The sequence below is a fragment of the Acanthisitta chloris genome, unplaced genomic scaffold (genome assembly GCF_000695815.1).
Source record: "Acanthisitta chloris isolate BGI_N310 unplaced genomic scaffold, ASM69581v1 scaffold29194, whole genome shotgun sequence".
NCBI classification, from domain to species: Eukaryota; Metazoa; Chordata; class Aves; order Passeriformes; family Acanthisittidae; genus Acanthisitta; species Acanthisitta chloris.
The window spans coordinates 1-16,373 of record NW_008671426.1 but is presented as its reverse complement, the minus strand read 5'-3'; the positions used below and the strand labels follow the sequence as shown (position 1 = coordinate 16,373).

Genomic DNA, 16,373 nt, shown 5'->3' with positions numbered 1-16,373 from the left:
TCGTCCTTGCTGTCCTCTGCTTGGCAAACACAAGGATTTGGCCTAATTCTGCTCCACCACCAGATTCCCTGGTGCCACCTCTGCCCCATCAGCTGCCAGAGTCACTGCTGGGAAAGCCACCAAACCCTCTTTGCCCCCAGGCAGCAGCTGACCCTGTTCCTCCTAGCAGGTCCCACCGTTAGCACAGGCTACGCCAGCAGGGTCTCATTCCCACTCTGGCTCCCAAACATCAGCTGCATGTCCTCACCACCACCCGCAGGCACCGTCACTGCGCCAGGCACCAGCCTCCCTCCGGGGACCCTTCCCACTCTTCTCGCTTCAGAGCCTCCTCACAGCTCACCTGGTTTGACTTCCTCCCCCTTCCCTGGGCTGCTGCTCAACTCTGGCTTCTCCAAGGGCTTCTCTTGCTCTTGAATCCCCTCATCTGCAGGAGGGAACAGGCCTAAGAGAAACACTTGACGTGGAAAACATTCTGCAGGAACAACCTACTTGTCCAGACAGATTTTCCCTTTTAGGGTAAAGTAACTATGCTGTTTGCACATTCAAGGTACTCAAAAAACTTCAAACAGAACATTCTTCTGCAATTTATCAAGAAAACGTATTTAGTTTTCCCTCTTCCTTGAGGCATGAGGAGGAACGTACTGCTAGGAACAGAAGCTGCCCCCCAGAACAAGCATTGCTCACAATTTACAACCTGCTTTTTCGGGAATTTCTGCAGGACCTTGTGACATTCAGGTTTCCCACAGTGACATGTAGAAGAGCCACAGCCTCACCTTTCACTGGGAGCTCAGGGGAAGGTTCAGCCTTTTCACTCTCCTCTTGCTTCTCTTCCCTCGGCCTCTCCTTGCTGTCACAGCTTTCTGGGTGCTCTTCACTCTCCACCGTCTCAGCACTCGCAGGCACCTTAACACCAAGTACCCAGCGCAGATCAGCCCAGCCCTCCCTTCCCCAGGGAGTGCCCTGAGCTCCCAACACCTGTGGAGGCTTCCCAGAGGTGCTGAAAAAGTCACCTCACCTGGCTGTCAGCCACCTTCCTGGGCTTCTGCTCCACTGGGTCCTTTTCCTCAGGGAACCCCAGTTGTGCTTCTATTTTGTCTGCAGGAAGAACAATGCCAGGAAGCTGTTGAACAGGGCCCCATGGACCGAGCACCTGCAATACCTCCTGCTGTCTTGTCCCACAGCCACAAGCTCTTGGCTACCTGCAAGGGCCCCTGGTCCTGTGTGCACGTGTGCCGGGCTGGCCGGGACGGGTGTGTTGGGATCTGAAGACACAACCTCACTGCATCTCTTGCTCTCTGGGCCCTCAAGAACCAGATCTGGGGTGCTGTACTTCCCATTGACATGCTCGAACTCCTGGACCTGGGGAGGACACAGACCATCAGGACAAACAGAGCAGGGACATTCCCAGCCTGTGCCGCAGTGCCGGCATGTTCAGGCTGCTCAGCCACAGCGTGACGGAGCGGCAGGACTGCTGCACCCACTCCTCCACCAGGATGAGTCTCCAGAACATTCCTGAAATGGCTCATTTACAACTTTACTCACCCACCTTTTTCCTTACTAGTGACATGACCCCAATGCGGGTCAGTACGTGCTGGCGCGACAGCCCTTCCCGGGGAACGCCATCTGCAAAGGTCTCGGCACCGTCTGCCCCGGGTTCACACAAGTGTCTCATGAAGAGAGAGACATAGGCCCTGCAAGGAAAGCCAGACCTCAGTCCCGGCCCATGGCCTCCCTGCTCAGCCCAGCACTCATGTGGGTCCCCTGTCACCCGGGGGTAAAGGAAGCCTCACACCCAGGAAGGGAACAAGAGCTTCCCTCTCCGTAAGACAGACGCTGCCTCCCCAAAAAGGGTCCACAGTGAGTGGGTGCAGGTTCCCAACCACCACTTGCCCACCAGGCCCCCCATACCTGAACTCCTTCTCGCTCTTCCCGCGCAGATCCCGGACCAGCCAGTGGGAGTTGAAGGCGTCCTGGGGGGGCATGCCCCAGCGCATGATGGCGTTCAGGAACGCCTTGCGCTGGCGGGCATTGAAGCCCAGAACCTGCAGGAAGCAAAGGCATCGCTGGGATCACAGGACCAGGGCTGAACCCCAGGGGTTCAGCACAGAGGGGCCCAGCCCCCAGCCCGAGGCAGCCTGTGCACCATGGCTTCAGCCACACTCTGCTTGAGGCTCACCTCAATGTTCCCCCCAACTCTCGCCAGCAAAGGAGGGAGAGGTTTGTCTCGGTCACTCTTCAGCTGTCTCCTGGATTGTCTTCTGCCACCTAGAGCCAAGCAGCCTCAGTGATGGATGGGCCAGGCAGCAAGGAAGGACACCTCATGTGTCCCAGGCTTCCTGCACTCCCTCCTGATGGGAGCAGAACCCGCCAGAGCAGACTGTGGGGTCCCTTCCAGCCATCGTCCTGCTGGCACCCCTGGGCCAGGCACTCCTCTGCCCTTCCCAGCAAGAGAGGACCCTGCCAGGTCCTCATGGTGGACCAGACTATGGTCCTGCAGAGGCCAGGGAAGGAAACAGCTGGCTGCCTTCCCTGCCCTGGGAAGCTCCTCACCTGGCAGCAAGAGGGGACACATCCCCCTGAACAGAGGCTCTGGGCACACCAGTCCCTCCAACCCAGACGTTCCTGATGCTCCCAAGTGCCAGAGGCTTCCCGCAGAGCAAAGTCCCAGGGAGCGTGAAACACATCAACTCACTCTGACCTTCCGGCCTCTCCTCAAAGTCTTCATCCTCATTGTACTCCGACTGGTTGTCAGAGAGCTCGTCCTGCCACTCTGCAGACCACAGGGAGGCCAAGTTGTTAGAAGACCTTGCCCAGGAGGGACACACTGGACAGATCAGAGCCTGCCCATGGATGTGATGGGCACTCACTGCCAGGCACAGGGAGAAGGGAACACAGCCACAGGAAATCACATCCTAGGGTTTTCCAAAATTTGCATTCTGCTATGCAGAAAAAACCCAACTGGAAATATTTTGCCCAGACATGTCTTTCCTAAATTCCCCCAGAAAAAAACAGTTTACAGACCGAAAAAAGAAAAGGGGAAAAAAAAGTTCTGGAAGAATTTCTATCCTGGAAAGTTTAGGAATCTGAGAAGGGCAGAGCCACGTCATCTATCAACTGCAAGAAACACCAAGTGCTGACTTGGCCTGTCTGTCTGCCCGGTCAGCCCGGCCGTACCTTGGTCCTCCTGCGAGGTGTCATTGTAGTTGACTTGCTTGCGGATTCTCTTCCCTTTCCCCAGGTTCCTGGCCAGATCTTCCTGCTGCTGCTCATAGTGGTGCCGCAGCAGCTTCTCCCAGTAGTCAGGGTCCACGTTCTCCTCTTGCTTGATGATCTCACGTTCCACCTCCTCCTGCAGAGCCAGAGACAAGGGGCTCAAGCAGACACAGGAGAGAAGGGAGGGGTCCTGCCCTGGCCAAACACTCGCAGGGACAGGAGAGGGAGTGGAGGAAACACAGAGGGACATACAAAGGGGTGAATGTAAGACATGATACTGATCACATTACCACACCATCCTCTTCTCTCACAACATACTGGGCCACTTTAAAGGAGCTGAGATACTCGTTCATGTTCTGCAGCTCTGTGTCATCAGTCGCATCCTGGTTTCGGTCCAGAAGCTTAGAGATGGCAGCGTCGTCGTAGTGGATCACACTGCTGTCATCCACATCCTTATTGTCACCTGCAGAGCAAAGCGAGGAGAATGGCAGTGCAGATCAGGGTGCTGGACAGTCTGGTCCTGAGCCAGGTGAGCTCAGGTCGGGTACTGGGCCAGGTAGGGCGACAGGTCACCCCAACAAGGGGGGCTACACACCTGGTGGGGTGCCACCATGCTTTTTTTTCATGCCAGGAGTGGCTGCACCCCCCTTGGTGGACAGTGAGTCAGAGAAAGGGGTGACAGCATCTGGCATGGTGATCCGCTGCCCCTGAGACACCATGCCTGTGGGCACAGGGAGAGCACAGTCAGCCCCAGCAGCTCAGAGAGGGCCCTGTCTCACACAGGGTATCCCCACCTCACCCTCCACATCATCCTTGAAGAGCTCTTCAGTCCCAAACTTGAGGATGTCATCCAGCTCTTGCTTGGTCATGGAGCCCGACTTGGAGCCGAGCCCTGGGCGGACCACCAGGTGGGTGAGCATCATCTTCCTCTTGGCCACCTGGGTGATGCGCTCCTCCACGGAGGCTCTGGTCACAAAGCGGTAGATCATCACCTTCTTGTTCTGCCCGATGCGGTGAGCTCTGCTGAATGCCTGTGGGCAGAGGAGGGAGCTGGCAAGGGCGGCACTGTGCCAGCCAAGAGGGCCAGGCTGCTTGCCCCTCCAGGCTGCACAAGAGGAGGGGGCACCCAGTTGAAAATAAGCATGGGTAGGAAGTAAGATCCCACGGGAGAGAGGCAGTTTTATGTGCCAGGTCTCTCCCAGGCTGCAGAGAGGCTGGGACGAGGCCAGAGGGTGCAGGAAGGGGACTGCTGAGCAGAAACACACCCCACAAACACAGCAGAAAGTGTCAGCAGCTCTTGAGAGGCTGATTTCCCAGTGAGGGAGAGCAAAGAGAGGGCAGAGCCAGGGAGGTACTTACTACACAGGAAGAAAAAGGGAAAGACAGAAACCTGGATGTCATTGTGGGGATTCCAGTCAGAATCATAAATAATGACAGTGTCAGCTGTAGCAAGGTTTATGCCCAGACCACCGGCTCGGGTGGAGAGGAGAAAGCAGAACTGCTGAGCCCCAGGAGCTGAGAACGACAAACCCAAAGGTGGGAACAGGTGAGACAGAAAGGAGAACAGCTCACAGAGAGGTGCAGCACTGCACTGGAGGGACAGAACAGCAGGAACTGCCAAGCGAGAGGGAGGGGAGGCAGGGGCTGAAAAGAGAGCCCTTCCGGGAATCAGGTACTGGAGAAAACAGCTCCAGAGCAAAGGGGAAGCTCTGTCATCTGCCAGGCCCTGAAGAGCAAGGCAGGAGCCCTTCCAACTGAGCAGCCACTGGCACACTCAGGGTTCGCTGTGGGAACAACTCAAGGGTTTAATGGCACAGTTCGAGCAGCCCCCACTGTGCCCTGGGAAGCCTGACCTGCCGAGTGTGGCACAGTCCCCTGGCTGCCTATCCCACGGCGCAGGGCTCTGGCCATGGGCAGCACACCCACTGCCATCCCCCCATGCCCACTCCTCAGCAAGGCAGGAGGGTGAGTACCGTTGAACCTGTCGATGGCCTCCTGGCGCAGGCCGCCAGTGATGCCCCCGTCGATCCGCTCGTACTTGTAGCCTTCGTACTCCAGGAAATCCTCCAGCAAGTCCAGCATCTTCGTCATCTGCAGGACAAGGTGACCCTGGCATGAGCAGCTCTGCACAGCCAAACCCCTCTGCCTCCCCTGGGGACCTGCCCTGCCCCAGCACGGTCTCTGCCCACAGCCCAGAGGCCACGGTGGTGGTGGTAGAACACAGCCAGCAGGCTGCTGCCAGAGGAGTGACACACATCTCATCTTCCACAGGCAGCTGTGCCAGCAGGAGGGAATCGTGTCTGACTGTTCCTCCCTGAACGGGAGCACCACGACTGCTGTGTCCTCTCTATCCCCAGCTAACAGAGCTCTTAAACATGACAGATGCTCCCTCAGGAGAGAGCTGGGACACAGCCCTTCCCATCATGACTGCCACACCTGCCTGGGGGAGAAGCTGTTATTAATGCCTCCCTGTACTCACTTGTGAGAAGATCAGAACTCTGTGACCCCCATCCCGTAACTTCTTCAGCATCTTTTGGAGCAGCATCAGTTTCCCAGAAGATTTGACCAAAGAATTCCCATCATAGGATCCGTTGGGCAGCACTGGGGCCTCCTGTGAAGGCAGCCTGGTCAGCCCCCATGAGGACAACATGTGTTAACCTCCCAGAGAACCTCCCCTGCACTTCCAGAACAAAATCCTTGTATGAAACCACTGGCATGGAAACCCACAGCATGTAACCCAAGCAGGATCATGGAAGCAGCCCCTGCCCAACACTGAGACGTGTCCCCAGGGGGGAGGGCAGGGGACGTACCACTGCTGCCACAGGAAACAGGTATGGGTGATTGCAGCACTTCTTCAGGTCCATCATGATGTTGAGCAGTGAGACCTGGTTCCCACCACCTTTGGAATTCAGGGCTTCAAAGTTCCTGGTCAGGATGAATTTATAGTACTTCCTGCAGGAAGGGGATGGGACAGACACTGTTAGTTTGGGCAGCAGTGATGCTCCAGGCTGACCCAGGCAAGCTGGCAGCAAGGGCTGTGCCCCCGTGCCCAGGGCAGGAGAAGGGGGCTCAGCCTGTGTTTCCTCTGTGCCCCCAGGACTGGCAGAGCCACGCTGCCAGCCTGCCATGCATCAGACACTCCCTGATGAACCCCCACAGCTGCAAGGAGCTCCATTTAACCACAGGGAATACACTCCCTGGTGAGACACAAAGCACTCCCCCTCTTCCTGCAACAGGCCCAAGGCCAGTGGGGTGTCTCTGACCCCCCAGTCCCCACTGACACCCCACTGTGCCGGGGAGCGCACCAGAATCACTCACTTCTGCATCTGGCTCAGCTCCACACGCACGATGAGCTCCGTCTTGGCTGGCATGTTCTTGAAGACATCAGCCTTGAGCCGCCGCAGCATGTGGGGACCCAGCAGGTCATGGAGCTTCTTGATCTGGTCCTCCTTGGAGATGTCTGCGAACTCCTCCAGAAACCCCTCCAGGTTGCTGTGGAAGCAGCCAGACCCCCACGGTGCTGAGCCACAGGGGCACACGAGAGCAAAGGGATCTGCTGCTTTGTGACTTAAAAACCAGGGCAGAGCTCTTGAGGTACACCACGAGGTAATGCTCGTGTGCCTGGACCCCAGCGTGGCCACAGCCAGAGTAAGGAGATGCTCTGACAGCCCAGGTAAGTGCAACTTACTTAAACCTCTCAGGAGTCAGGAAATTGAGCAGGTGGAAGAGCTCTTCCAAGTTGTTCTGGAGTGGAGTTCCAGTGAGGAGCAGCTTGTAATCGATTTTGTAGCTGTTCAATACTCTAAAGAACTGGAAAAGAAACAAGGTTAGGTGACAAAGGAACCATTTCCTTCCACAAGAGCCCAGCCAAGGACTGTCAGGCTGTCAGGAAGTCAGGCAGCCACCTCTTCCACGGCTGAAGGACTTTTAATGCCAGGGGATGTTAAAGAGAGCAAAACAAACACTCACAAAGCCCTGCCACCTACTTTGGACTGGTTGTTCTTCAGCCTGTGTGCTTCATCCACCACCAGACAGGCCCACTCTATGGAGCCCAGCACCGCCTGGTCAATGGTGATCAGCTCATAGGAGGTGAGCAGGACATGGAACTTGATCTGGGCTTCCTTCTGGAGGAACAGAGGGAGAGAAAAGCCAGGATAAGAGAGCAGGGAACAGGACAGCCTCCACATTTGCTGCTGCTGCACGTGAGGGAGGCTGCACTGCCTGGCACAGACCCCACAGCAGGGCCAAGGCACAGGTCGTGCTGGCAGAACACCTAAACCTGTCTGAACATGAGAACCAAGCAGGAGACTACAGAAACAGAAAAGCTCTGGCAGAAATCTGTAGAGCTCATCACAAGTCTCCTGTATTTGTAAACTGCCACTTTCCCTCTGTGGGACACAGCTGATCAGGACCTAACCAGCCTCCCTCTCTGGGTCAAATTCTTCTCTCCCCTTCTTACTGACAGGTAAAGCGATGGGGCAGCACAGACTCAGCTCCCACCTTCATCCGGAAGACCTTCTTCCCGCTGCGGATGGCATTGTCCTCAAAGGAAAACTCGTTCTCCCGGATGACCGACCGGCTCTCCTTGTCCCCCGTGTAAGTCACCACGTAGAAGTCGGGCGCCCACATCTCAAACTCGCGCTCCCAGTTGATGATGGTGGAGAGAGGGGCGCTGACCAGGTAGGGCCCTTTCGAGTGCCCCTGCCCAGGGAGATGGAGCACAGGCTGTTCTCCCTGTACTGAGCAGCTCTTGGGCACCTCGGGGCCTGCTGGGTGCTCCACTCACCTCCTTGTACAGGGAATACAAGAACACAATAGTCTGCACTGTCTTTCCCAGCCCCATCTCATCAGCCAGGATTGTATCCGTCCCTTGGGCCCAGGAGAATCTCAACCAGTTTAGCCCTTCCAGCTGGTAAGGGTGCAGTGTGCCTCCCGTGGCATCGATGTACCATGGCTGCTTGTCAAACTTCACCGTAGGCTGAAAAGAGAGGGCCACAGCACAGGGCAGTGAGAACCAACTCCCCCTCTGCTTGCGGCCAAGCACATCCCCCTTTAGCCTTTAGACATCCAGCAGCTCCAAAGGAGACACACACACACAGTCCCTGGCACGGCCCAGCCCCAGGCTCCTCACAGCTCAGCCGCTCCAGAACTTTCAACAAAAACAAACAGGGTCCCGAAGGAGCCAGAGGAGGAAAACGTCCCAGGACAGAGGCCCAGAGAGCCCACCCTCCCTCTGTGTTCACTGCACTCTCCCCACCACTCTCACTCACATCCACGAGAGGCGTTTCTGGAGGCTTTTCCAGCTTATCCTCTTTCAGCTTTTTCCCTTTCTTGTTCAGTTTCTTCAGAGGGCGCGTGTCCTCCCCCAGCATCAGCTCCCTGCGACAGCCAGCGCACGTCAGGGAGGGCAGGCAGGCTCTGCTCTCGCAGCCCCAAGCCAAGAGAAACAAACCCCTCCCAAACTCCACTGCCCCTGGCCTGCGGGAGCTCTTCTGGCCCAGTTAGCACCAGCACTCATGGGGTGCTGATCTTCCCATGCCAGGAGCCCAGGCCACGGTCTCCAGAATGAAGAACAGTGAACTCAGATTGCTGTAGTTTTTCCCCCGAAACAGACAGGCAGCAGCACCATGGAGCCATCCTGAAGGGCAGTGAGGCAGAGCAGACACAAGGGGAGGGGAGCACCGGCTAGAAAACAGCAGGTGGGATTGCCCAGCAGCTCTGAAACGGCTGGCCAGGAGGGCCAGCCTTAGGCACTGCTGGGCCACTGCTCTCTGAAGAGAGGTTCCTGCAAGCAGTGCCAGCTCAAAGCGAGGCACCTCCGTGTCCCCCTCGTCCCAAACACCACCAGACTCTCCTGGCTCTGCTGCCCATGGGTTCATACCTGTGGTTCCAGTAGAGGAGTTTGAGGTTCTCATAGTAGGGGATGTCTATGTCGTCGATCTCCCAGGTGCACTGGTCATACGGCAGGTCCTTCCACTTGATCAGGTAGTGGATGTCTCCCTTTTTATCAAAGCTGTTACACAGGGCATGGAAAGCTGATCAGTGAATGCCACTGGACCCCAGGGGCAGCTCCTCATGACCTGCTTTCTCTCCGGTTACCTACAGCCCAGGACAGTAAAACACAAAGTATCGACACTTGCAGTAGAAATGCCTATTCATCTGTGAGTGTGAAACCACTGAGCTTTACAAGCTGCTTTTCCATTCCACTGAACAACCTCATTTCCCTGTTTCACCAGGCCAGGATGGACACCAGTGCTCCCCTCTCTCCTGCAGCATTCACTGCTCTAGGAAGTTCTGCTTGCACTCAAAACAGAATAAACACACTCCCAAGTCTGACTACGTGCCTACAGGGAAATCCCCTGCCTTGTTAGTGGACAAGGCAAAGCTCACACAAAAATCAGCCGAGCAGCTCTAGCTCCTTCCTGCCACACAGCCTTCGAGCAGAGCTGCTGCTGCTGCTTGAGATTTCAAGCTGCCACTTCAAACATAGAAATTCAGCAGAAAGGTGTCTCCAGCTGCTTGATGCAGAAACCAATCTGCACAGCACATATCATACGCAGAGACCTTCTTCCACAGAAAGAACTGTCTGTGTCAAGGCTCTGTGAGGGAGTGGGCCACCTGCTCCAACTCCTCCCCTCGCCACCGTCCCCACCAGCATCAGAATTTATGGAACGATTAGGCTGTAACGGGAACCCAAACAGTATGGCTGGGAAGAGCAGAACAATGCCATGCACCCATCTTTGGGAAAACTGGTTATCTCTATTTTTAATGTACAATGCAGTAGAAATTAAAATAAGGCACCATGGATCCCCTTCCAGCCTCGACTTCACCCCAGGAAATGGAGACCTCAGGACAAGCCAGCGGCTGAAATTCCACCAGCCCGAGGTTTTGGCCTTGCAAAAGGATGACATGGCTTTCCTCACCTGTGGTTCAGGATGCGGTGGATCATCATCCACTCAGGCTTGATGCCGTAGCGGTAGAACCGCTCCTCCATCTTGGCGTACTGCGGATCCTTGTTCTTGCGCTTCTCCCTCTGGCCGTCCTCGTCCCCGGAGCCGTAGTCGAAGGCCGGCGGCTCGTCCATGTCGTTCTTCCGTTGGTAGTTGCGGTACATCACGGTGTGGTAGAGCTCCAGCTGCGGCAGGAGGGAGCTGCACTCAGCCGCGGGCGGCAGGCACGGGTTGGGCAGGGGCTCCATGCTGCCACGGGGGCTCACCTGCAGCTCCTTGACCCAGGAGCAGTGCCAGTAGGAGAGGCCTGCCCACTTGACGAAGAACTCGCGCTCCGGGATGCCCTCCAGCACCTTGGGCGGGGGCAGAGCCAGCTCCGAGTCCAGGCTGGGCAGCACAGGCGGCAGCGGTGCGGCCGGCGGCTCCTTCCAGGCCCAGTGCAGGATGCGTTGGACTTTGCCCTTCAAGGGAGGGCACTGGGGATACAAAAGCAAACGGGTGAGAGCACCAGGTTTAAGGTGAGACCCTGCAGGGGCTGCACGGAGCAAGCTGGGAGGCCTGGGGGGAGAAACGGAGAGAACAGGGTGCCCAAGAAGTGTCCATGACACTGCTGCACTCCCCACAGGGACAGATCTTGCCACCAGGCAGAAAAGGCACCTCTGCATAGGTCACACATCAAACAGGACTTGACATCCCATCAGAAAACTGGCCAGGATGCTGCCAGCCAGCCATTCCCACAGGGAGACTGCAGGGGTGGCAGAGCTGTGCAGAGCCTCCCGGGGCGAGACACTCCGCAGGGAGGGGTTTGGGGCAGAGGGCAGGATGCTGGCCCTGTGGCACAGGGAGGGGCTGTGAGGGGCAGCAGCAGCCAGGAGAGCCGTTGGCAGGGTGCAGGGGCAGGGAAGGGGCAAGGAACAGGAATGCTGGTAACACTCACTGTACAGCGCGGGCAGAGCCATTCACCATTCGGTATCTCGGGCAGTGGCGGGTTCAGGCAGTGGAGGTGGTAGGAGGACGGGCAGGTGTCACAACACAGCAGCTCCCCTCCATCCTTACACACCCGGCAGAACTCCATGTGGTCATCCTCCTCCTCCTCGCCACCTTCCTCTTCCTCATCATCCTCCTCCTTTGGCTCCCACTGGATGCCCTCCTTCTCCTGGGGAAGCACAGCCAGTGTAACGTCGAGGGTTTCCAAGAGCCTCCCGCCCACTCCCACAGGCCCTGACCCCACTCACACAGTGGGGGCAGCTCCACTTGCCCTCGGGGGCCTTCTCCAGCTCGGGGTCCAGGCAGACCAGGTGGTAGGCGCGGGGGCAGGTGTCGCACAGGATGATCTCCCCGCCCTGCTGGCACACCTCGCAGTAGTCCTGGTGGTCAGTCTCGTACCCATCCCCTTCTTCCGCTGCAAGCAAGGGACAGGTGATGGTCAGCAGGGCGGCAGAGCAGCCTGCTCTCCCGGAGGGAATGGGACACGTGCTCCTCTACCATACAGTTAAGGAAATAAAGGACAGTGTTTTGCCTTGGACCCCTCCTGTTATGTCCCCCTACCTCTCTGTCCCTCAGCACCACAGATCACCTTTGCACACAGCATCATCTCACCTCTGTCTCTCTTTCTCTTTCCACACTGTATCATCCTTTGGTTCCTTCAGGCTCTCAATGGAGAATGCCAGAACCTGGAGAGGTTGCAAGGGAGGCCAGTCAGAGAAACCTCCCCAGGCACCAGCACCACCAGCTGCAAACGCACCATGCAAGGGTGACACGGCCAAGGACAGGACTCCTCTCCTGGAACTACTCTGCTCTTCCTGGGGGCTCAGTGGCACAGAGACAGGAGCGCTCCCAGCTTGGCAGGGATGGGAAAAGGAAGAGAGGAACAAGGCCTTGCAAGTGCTGGAACAGCCCATCCCAATTCCCAGCTCTGCCAAAAACTCCCAGCGCAAAACTCCAACCTTCCACTCCTCCAGCACACAGCAGGAGCTGCCTACCTGCAGCACAAGCGCACTCACAGGGCACCAAGGCAGAAGCAATGCCCTTCACACGCAAGACATGGGACCAGCCTGGCCTCTCTGACCGAAGGGGAGGCTGGCCAGTGGCACACCCTAACTGACCCCCAGCCCAGAATCTGCCTTTCTATTTCCTGGAAGCAAAAATCCATGGGCAAAGCTAATAAGCCACAGGATGCACCTAGATCCAGAGCATCTCATCCCGAACAAGGACACAAGACAGAAAGGCACAGGGGGCTGCTCTCCAGGACAGCACAGGGACAGAGGTGCCATGGCACAGCAGCCACCCAGGACAGGATGAAGGAACACACACAAACATGGCCAAACAGCTGCTGGCACATCCTGACAAGTCCTTTCCACTGCGGCTCACGTGCCTCCCTCTCCCTGCACCACTAGCACAGCTCTGCTGCCTGCCCCTGCCTGACTGCACACCTTGCACACAAAACCTCCCTCGTCTCCACGCGGTCTCGCCCACAGCCTGCCCTGCTCCGCTGGGAGGTTACCACAAGCCATGGCTCTTCAGAGGCTGCTCCTCAGCAATACACTTCCCTGGAAACCCCACAGGTTCTGGAACTTTCTTGCAGGCACAAGCCCATGAGCAGCATGGCCTGGACACTGCAAGAGCACCTCGTGCCCCACGCACAGACAGGCACAAACACATCCTCTCCCACCGAGCCTGTGCCAGACACAGCCTGGAGCTGCACAGGCCAGGAAAGCACAATCTGAACAGGGAAATCCAAATAGAACAGGGACAGAGTACAAAGGATGGCCTACTCCTTTTTTTCTTTTTCCTCTTCTTCCCTCTCTTCCCCAGGCCAGCTGAGCACTCGGAGCGTACGGAGGAGCTGTTGATGCTGGTGCTGTCGAAGTCAGATTCTTCCCGTTCCTCCTCTTCACTCTGCAGAGGGAAAAAGTCCAAGCATTGGCATCCCAGCACTCATTCCACTGCTGAGACTCTGTTCTACTGGGCAGGGACATGTTGGGACTATTCCATCCCTGTGCATCCAGGGGCCATTTTTGCACCACTTGGCAGAACTTTGCTCCCTCTCTCTCCACCACCCATTTCAGCTGTGCCAGCCTACACACAGACAATCACTCTTGGCCTCCCCATAATGTGAAAGGAGTTAAACAGGCCCAGCATACCATGGATAAGACATCTGAATTCTTATCCTGGAGACTCAGGCATGCAAATCCCCAAGCCTGCACACTCCTAATCCGGTGCTCAGGCTCCAGCTGCAGGAGCCAGCCCAAGCCCTTTGCGACTACCCCAAAGGCAAATGCATGGATCTAGAATACACCCAGAGACAGGAGGAATTTTTCACGTGGGACTGAACACGTGCACCCGCACTTCACTCTCCAACGCACAGAGGTGCTGGCAAACAGGATGTGTTATGGGAAGGAGAGCTGGAAAGCGTGAGAGGGTTCAATGCTATCAAGACCTCAAGAGCCCTGCCCCGAGCCCTTGGTTATTTGAGGGATTTGTTCTTCGAAACGCTGCTGCTCCTTAAAGCACTCTGACATGGTGTGCTGGGAAGGGCCCAGCACCCGGCGCCGCAGGCTCCAGCTGCCGCGGGCAGCCCCGTAATGGAATTAAGGCTTCCCAGAGTGCTCCGTGACACGCGGCTCAGCTGCAGTGCAAGCCCTGAAGAATTCCTCTGCAAATGAAATCCGAAGTGATGCTGCTCCCACCCACACTACTGGAAGTAAAGGTGGTTATGTGATTGCAGAGAAACTGTGGCCAGACATGAGTCTCACCAATCTGAGCCTGGACACAGCAGGAGAGAACATGCTGATCGGGGCCTGTGACACCCCTGGCACGGGGGAGGCTGTGACACCCCCACGAGGGTCTGTCCTGGCACTTCCCTGCCACCCCACGGACCCACAGCCCTGAGCACTTACAGAGGAGCCTTTTTTCCTTTTGCTGGGGATTCCTCCAAACCGGAATTTCAAGCCTGCCATCTTTTTTCCCTTCCCCTTTTTCTTCCCATCTTTGGAGCCCTTGATTTTCTTCCGCACACCTGGACCTGGAGAAGTTGAAGACTTGTTTGGTACCATATGAACAGCTATCCCCCAAATCACCCCCCACCACAGTGGAACAGCAACTCCCCTAGGCAGAACACAGTGCAAACGGAGACCTCTCCCCTTCTCGCTACTGCCCAGTTTTAATTAATTGCCACAAACTGCCAAACACCGAGCAGGCCTGGAGGCTGTCAGGGCGATCGGATGTGGTTCAAGAACCATGTGCCTCTCAAGGACCTCTGCAAGGGCAGCAAGAGCTGCTGATACCCCTCTGGCACCCTCTTTGCCTCCCCAGCTTGCTGAAGCTTGTGCTTTGCCTCCCTTGTGCCAGCTCTGCAGCAGCCACACGCACAGCCCCTCAGCGTAGCCCCCGCAGCTGGCACCCACCCTTCCCCTCCTTGGTCTTGGCCTTTCTGATGACAGGGGGCAGGGCCGAGTGCTGGGGGCTGGCAGCGAGCGCTGGGGTGACGGTTACAGTCTTGGCTGCTGCCGCCGCCGCCGCCGAGCTGCCCTTGAAGGGGTTGTTGGCACTGAACTCTCGCCACTTGGCACCAAGCACTGTCATCATCTTGGACATGGGGATCTTGGGGTTCTTCTTGGCGATCAGAGGCCTGAGGGCAGGGGAGAGGGAGAACCATACATTAGCAGCAACGCTGTGTCATGCATCTGCTCCCGCCCAGCACGTGCTGGGGATTCAGCTCAAGAAATGTGCCAGCAGTGCCACCCAGGAGCAGCTCCATTGGAAAGGCAACAGAAACCAGAGCTTCCTTAAACAGGTACATATATAAGGGGGCACACATAAACCTCCTCAGAGACTGTCCTTCCCTGAAATACCTGCTGTGCTCTGAAAGGCTCACGGTATGAGCAGAAATTCATTATTGCTACTCCATTTTTCTCACAAAACTTTCCAAACAGCACATGCAAAACATGGAGCTTTAGACAGAGGGAGAGACAAACACTTTGGCTGTTTCCACTCAATCCTGCAAATAAATGGACTCCTGAGGACTGACGGAAGAAGCAACAAGGAGCTAGTGATGAAGAACTGACTTCACAACTTCATTCACTGACAAAGCAATGCTCACCAGGGCTCACCACCACACAAGTCCCCTTCCACGCCCACGGCTCCTCACCTGAGGAACTGGCTGAAAGCCTTATAATTCGTCAGGGTGTGATAATCCTCTTCTGAGAAAGTGTAATCTACGTCATCAAGGCCCCATTCCTCCATCAGCTGTGCTGAGCTCTTGGGCTCCTGCAGATTTGGAGAGACATCATTAGCGCAAACAGCCGCTCTGCAGATGAGCAGCACGAGGCTGGGTCTGTCGTGCTTCGTGTCAAACACTCTCCTTAGTCAGCGACACACAGGGATTTGTTTCTGGGATTTACAAAACAGCACACACAAGAGCTTAACAAACTAATGCTGCACATGGTCCCAAGAAGCAAATTAACACGGCACCATCAAAATGCTCCCAGCACCACACAATACAACGCAAGGCCTTGGCAGGTTTCACTGTTCCAAGGAACTCAACCTCTCCCAGTACATGAGATGAACAACAGGGAAACAGAACCTTTCCTCTCCCCGTCATTCACCTGCAAGCTTCTCATGAAACCCCCAGGTCCCCTTCTCTGTGCCTGGCTTCAGGCTCTAGCACCAGCTCAGGGTAAAGGAGTCTTTGGTACCTTTAGACCTCCATCCTCGTTGTCATCCTCATCTTCGTCCTTCTTCCATTTCGGCTTTTTATCCTTCTTGTCCTTCAGTTTTTTCTTCTTCTTTTTGTTGGGGGAATAGTCACTCCCTTCACTCTCAGATTTCTCCTCAATCTCCTCTTCGTTGTCTGACATTTCATCATTGCTCCCCTAAAACAGAAAGAGGCAGTGGAGAACGAGCAGGGACTGTCCCCACTCCCCTCTCCCCCCCAAACCCTCCCAGCCACACAAACCACCCATCTCCAACGGACCGACGCACTCTGCTTCCCCACAGTCAGGAGGGAGTAGGCTGTGATGGCTACACCATTCTAGGAGAGCCAGAGCAGAGATTGCTCAGGGGGGACTTTCTTTTCTTTCTGGGAGAGCCCGTGACCTGCTGCACAACACTGACAGCATTATGGCCCCACTGAACAGCAGTGCTTGCTGGGCCGAGCACTCGGGTGGCTTCCTGGGCTGCCAGTGCACGTGGCCAGGTCATGTCCAGGTT

The 16,373-nt window shown here is 56.4% G+C and overlaps 1 protein-coding gene across 1 annotated transcript in view; it reads right to left on the bottom strand.

Annotated features, from left to right (window-relative positions):
• The window catches only part of CHD5 (chromodomain helicase DNA binding protein 5), a gene marked incomplete at both ends in the record, with an annotated part of 16,425 nt that extends 389 nt beyond the window's left edge, over positions 1 to 16,036 (bottom strand). Inside the window, 32 exon segments of the mRNA XM_009074101.1 lie at positions 309 to 424; positions 774 to 903; positions 1,016 to 1,095; positions 1,200 to 1,359; positions 1,547 to 1,691; positions 1,909 to 2,042; positions 2,177 to 2,265; positions 2,693 to 2,770; positions 3,175 to 3,349; positions 3,504 to 3,676; positions 3,809 to 3,934; positions 4,013 to 4,244; positions 4,604 to 4,728; positions 5,187 to 5,304; positions 5,693 to 5,824; positions 6,024 to 6,165; positions 6,532 to 6,705; positions 6,902 to 7,023; positions 7,200 to 7,337; positions 7,714 to 7,914; positions 8,000 to 8,191; positions 8,484 to 8,592; positions 9,095 to 9,226; positions 10,137 to 10,348; positions 10,430 to 10,639; positions 11,101 to 11,319; positions 11,399 to 11,565; positions 12,938 to 13,061; positions 14,063 to 14,187; positions 14,570 to 14,793; positions 15,313 to 15,431; positions 15,860 to 16,036. Coding sequence (XP_009072349.1) covers positions 309 to 424; positions 774 to 903; positions 1,016 to 1,095; positions 1,200 to 1,359; positions 1,547 to 1,691; positions 1,909 to 2,042; positions 2,177 to 2,265; positions 2,693 to 2,770; positions 3,175 to 3,349; positions 3,504 to 3,676; positions 3,809 to 3,934; positions 4,013 to 4,244; positions 4,604 to 4,728; positions 5,187 to 5,304; positions 5,693 to 5,824; positions 6,024 to 6,165; positions 6,532 to 6,705; positions 6,902 to 7,023; positions 7,200 to 7,337; positions 7,714 to 7,914; positions 8,000 to 8,191; positions 8,484 to 8,592; positions 9,095 to 9,226; positions 10,137 to 10,348; positions 10,430 to 10,639; positions 11,101 to 11,319; positions 11,399 to 11,565; positions 12,938 to 13,061; positions 14,063 to 14,187; positions 14,570 to 14,793; positions 15,313 to 15,431; positions 15,860 to 16,036 — 4,800 coding nt within the window.
• Positions 16,037 to 16,373: the final 337 nt, after the last annotated feature.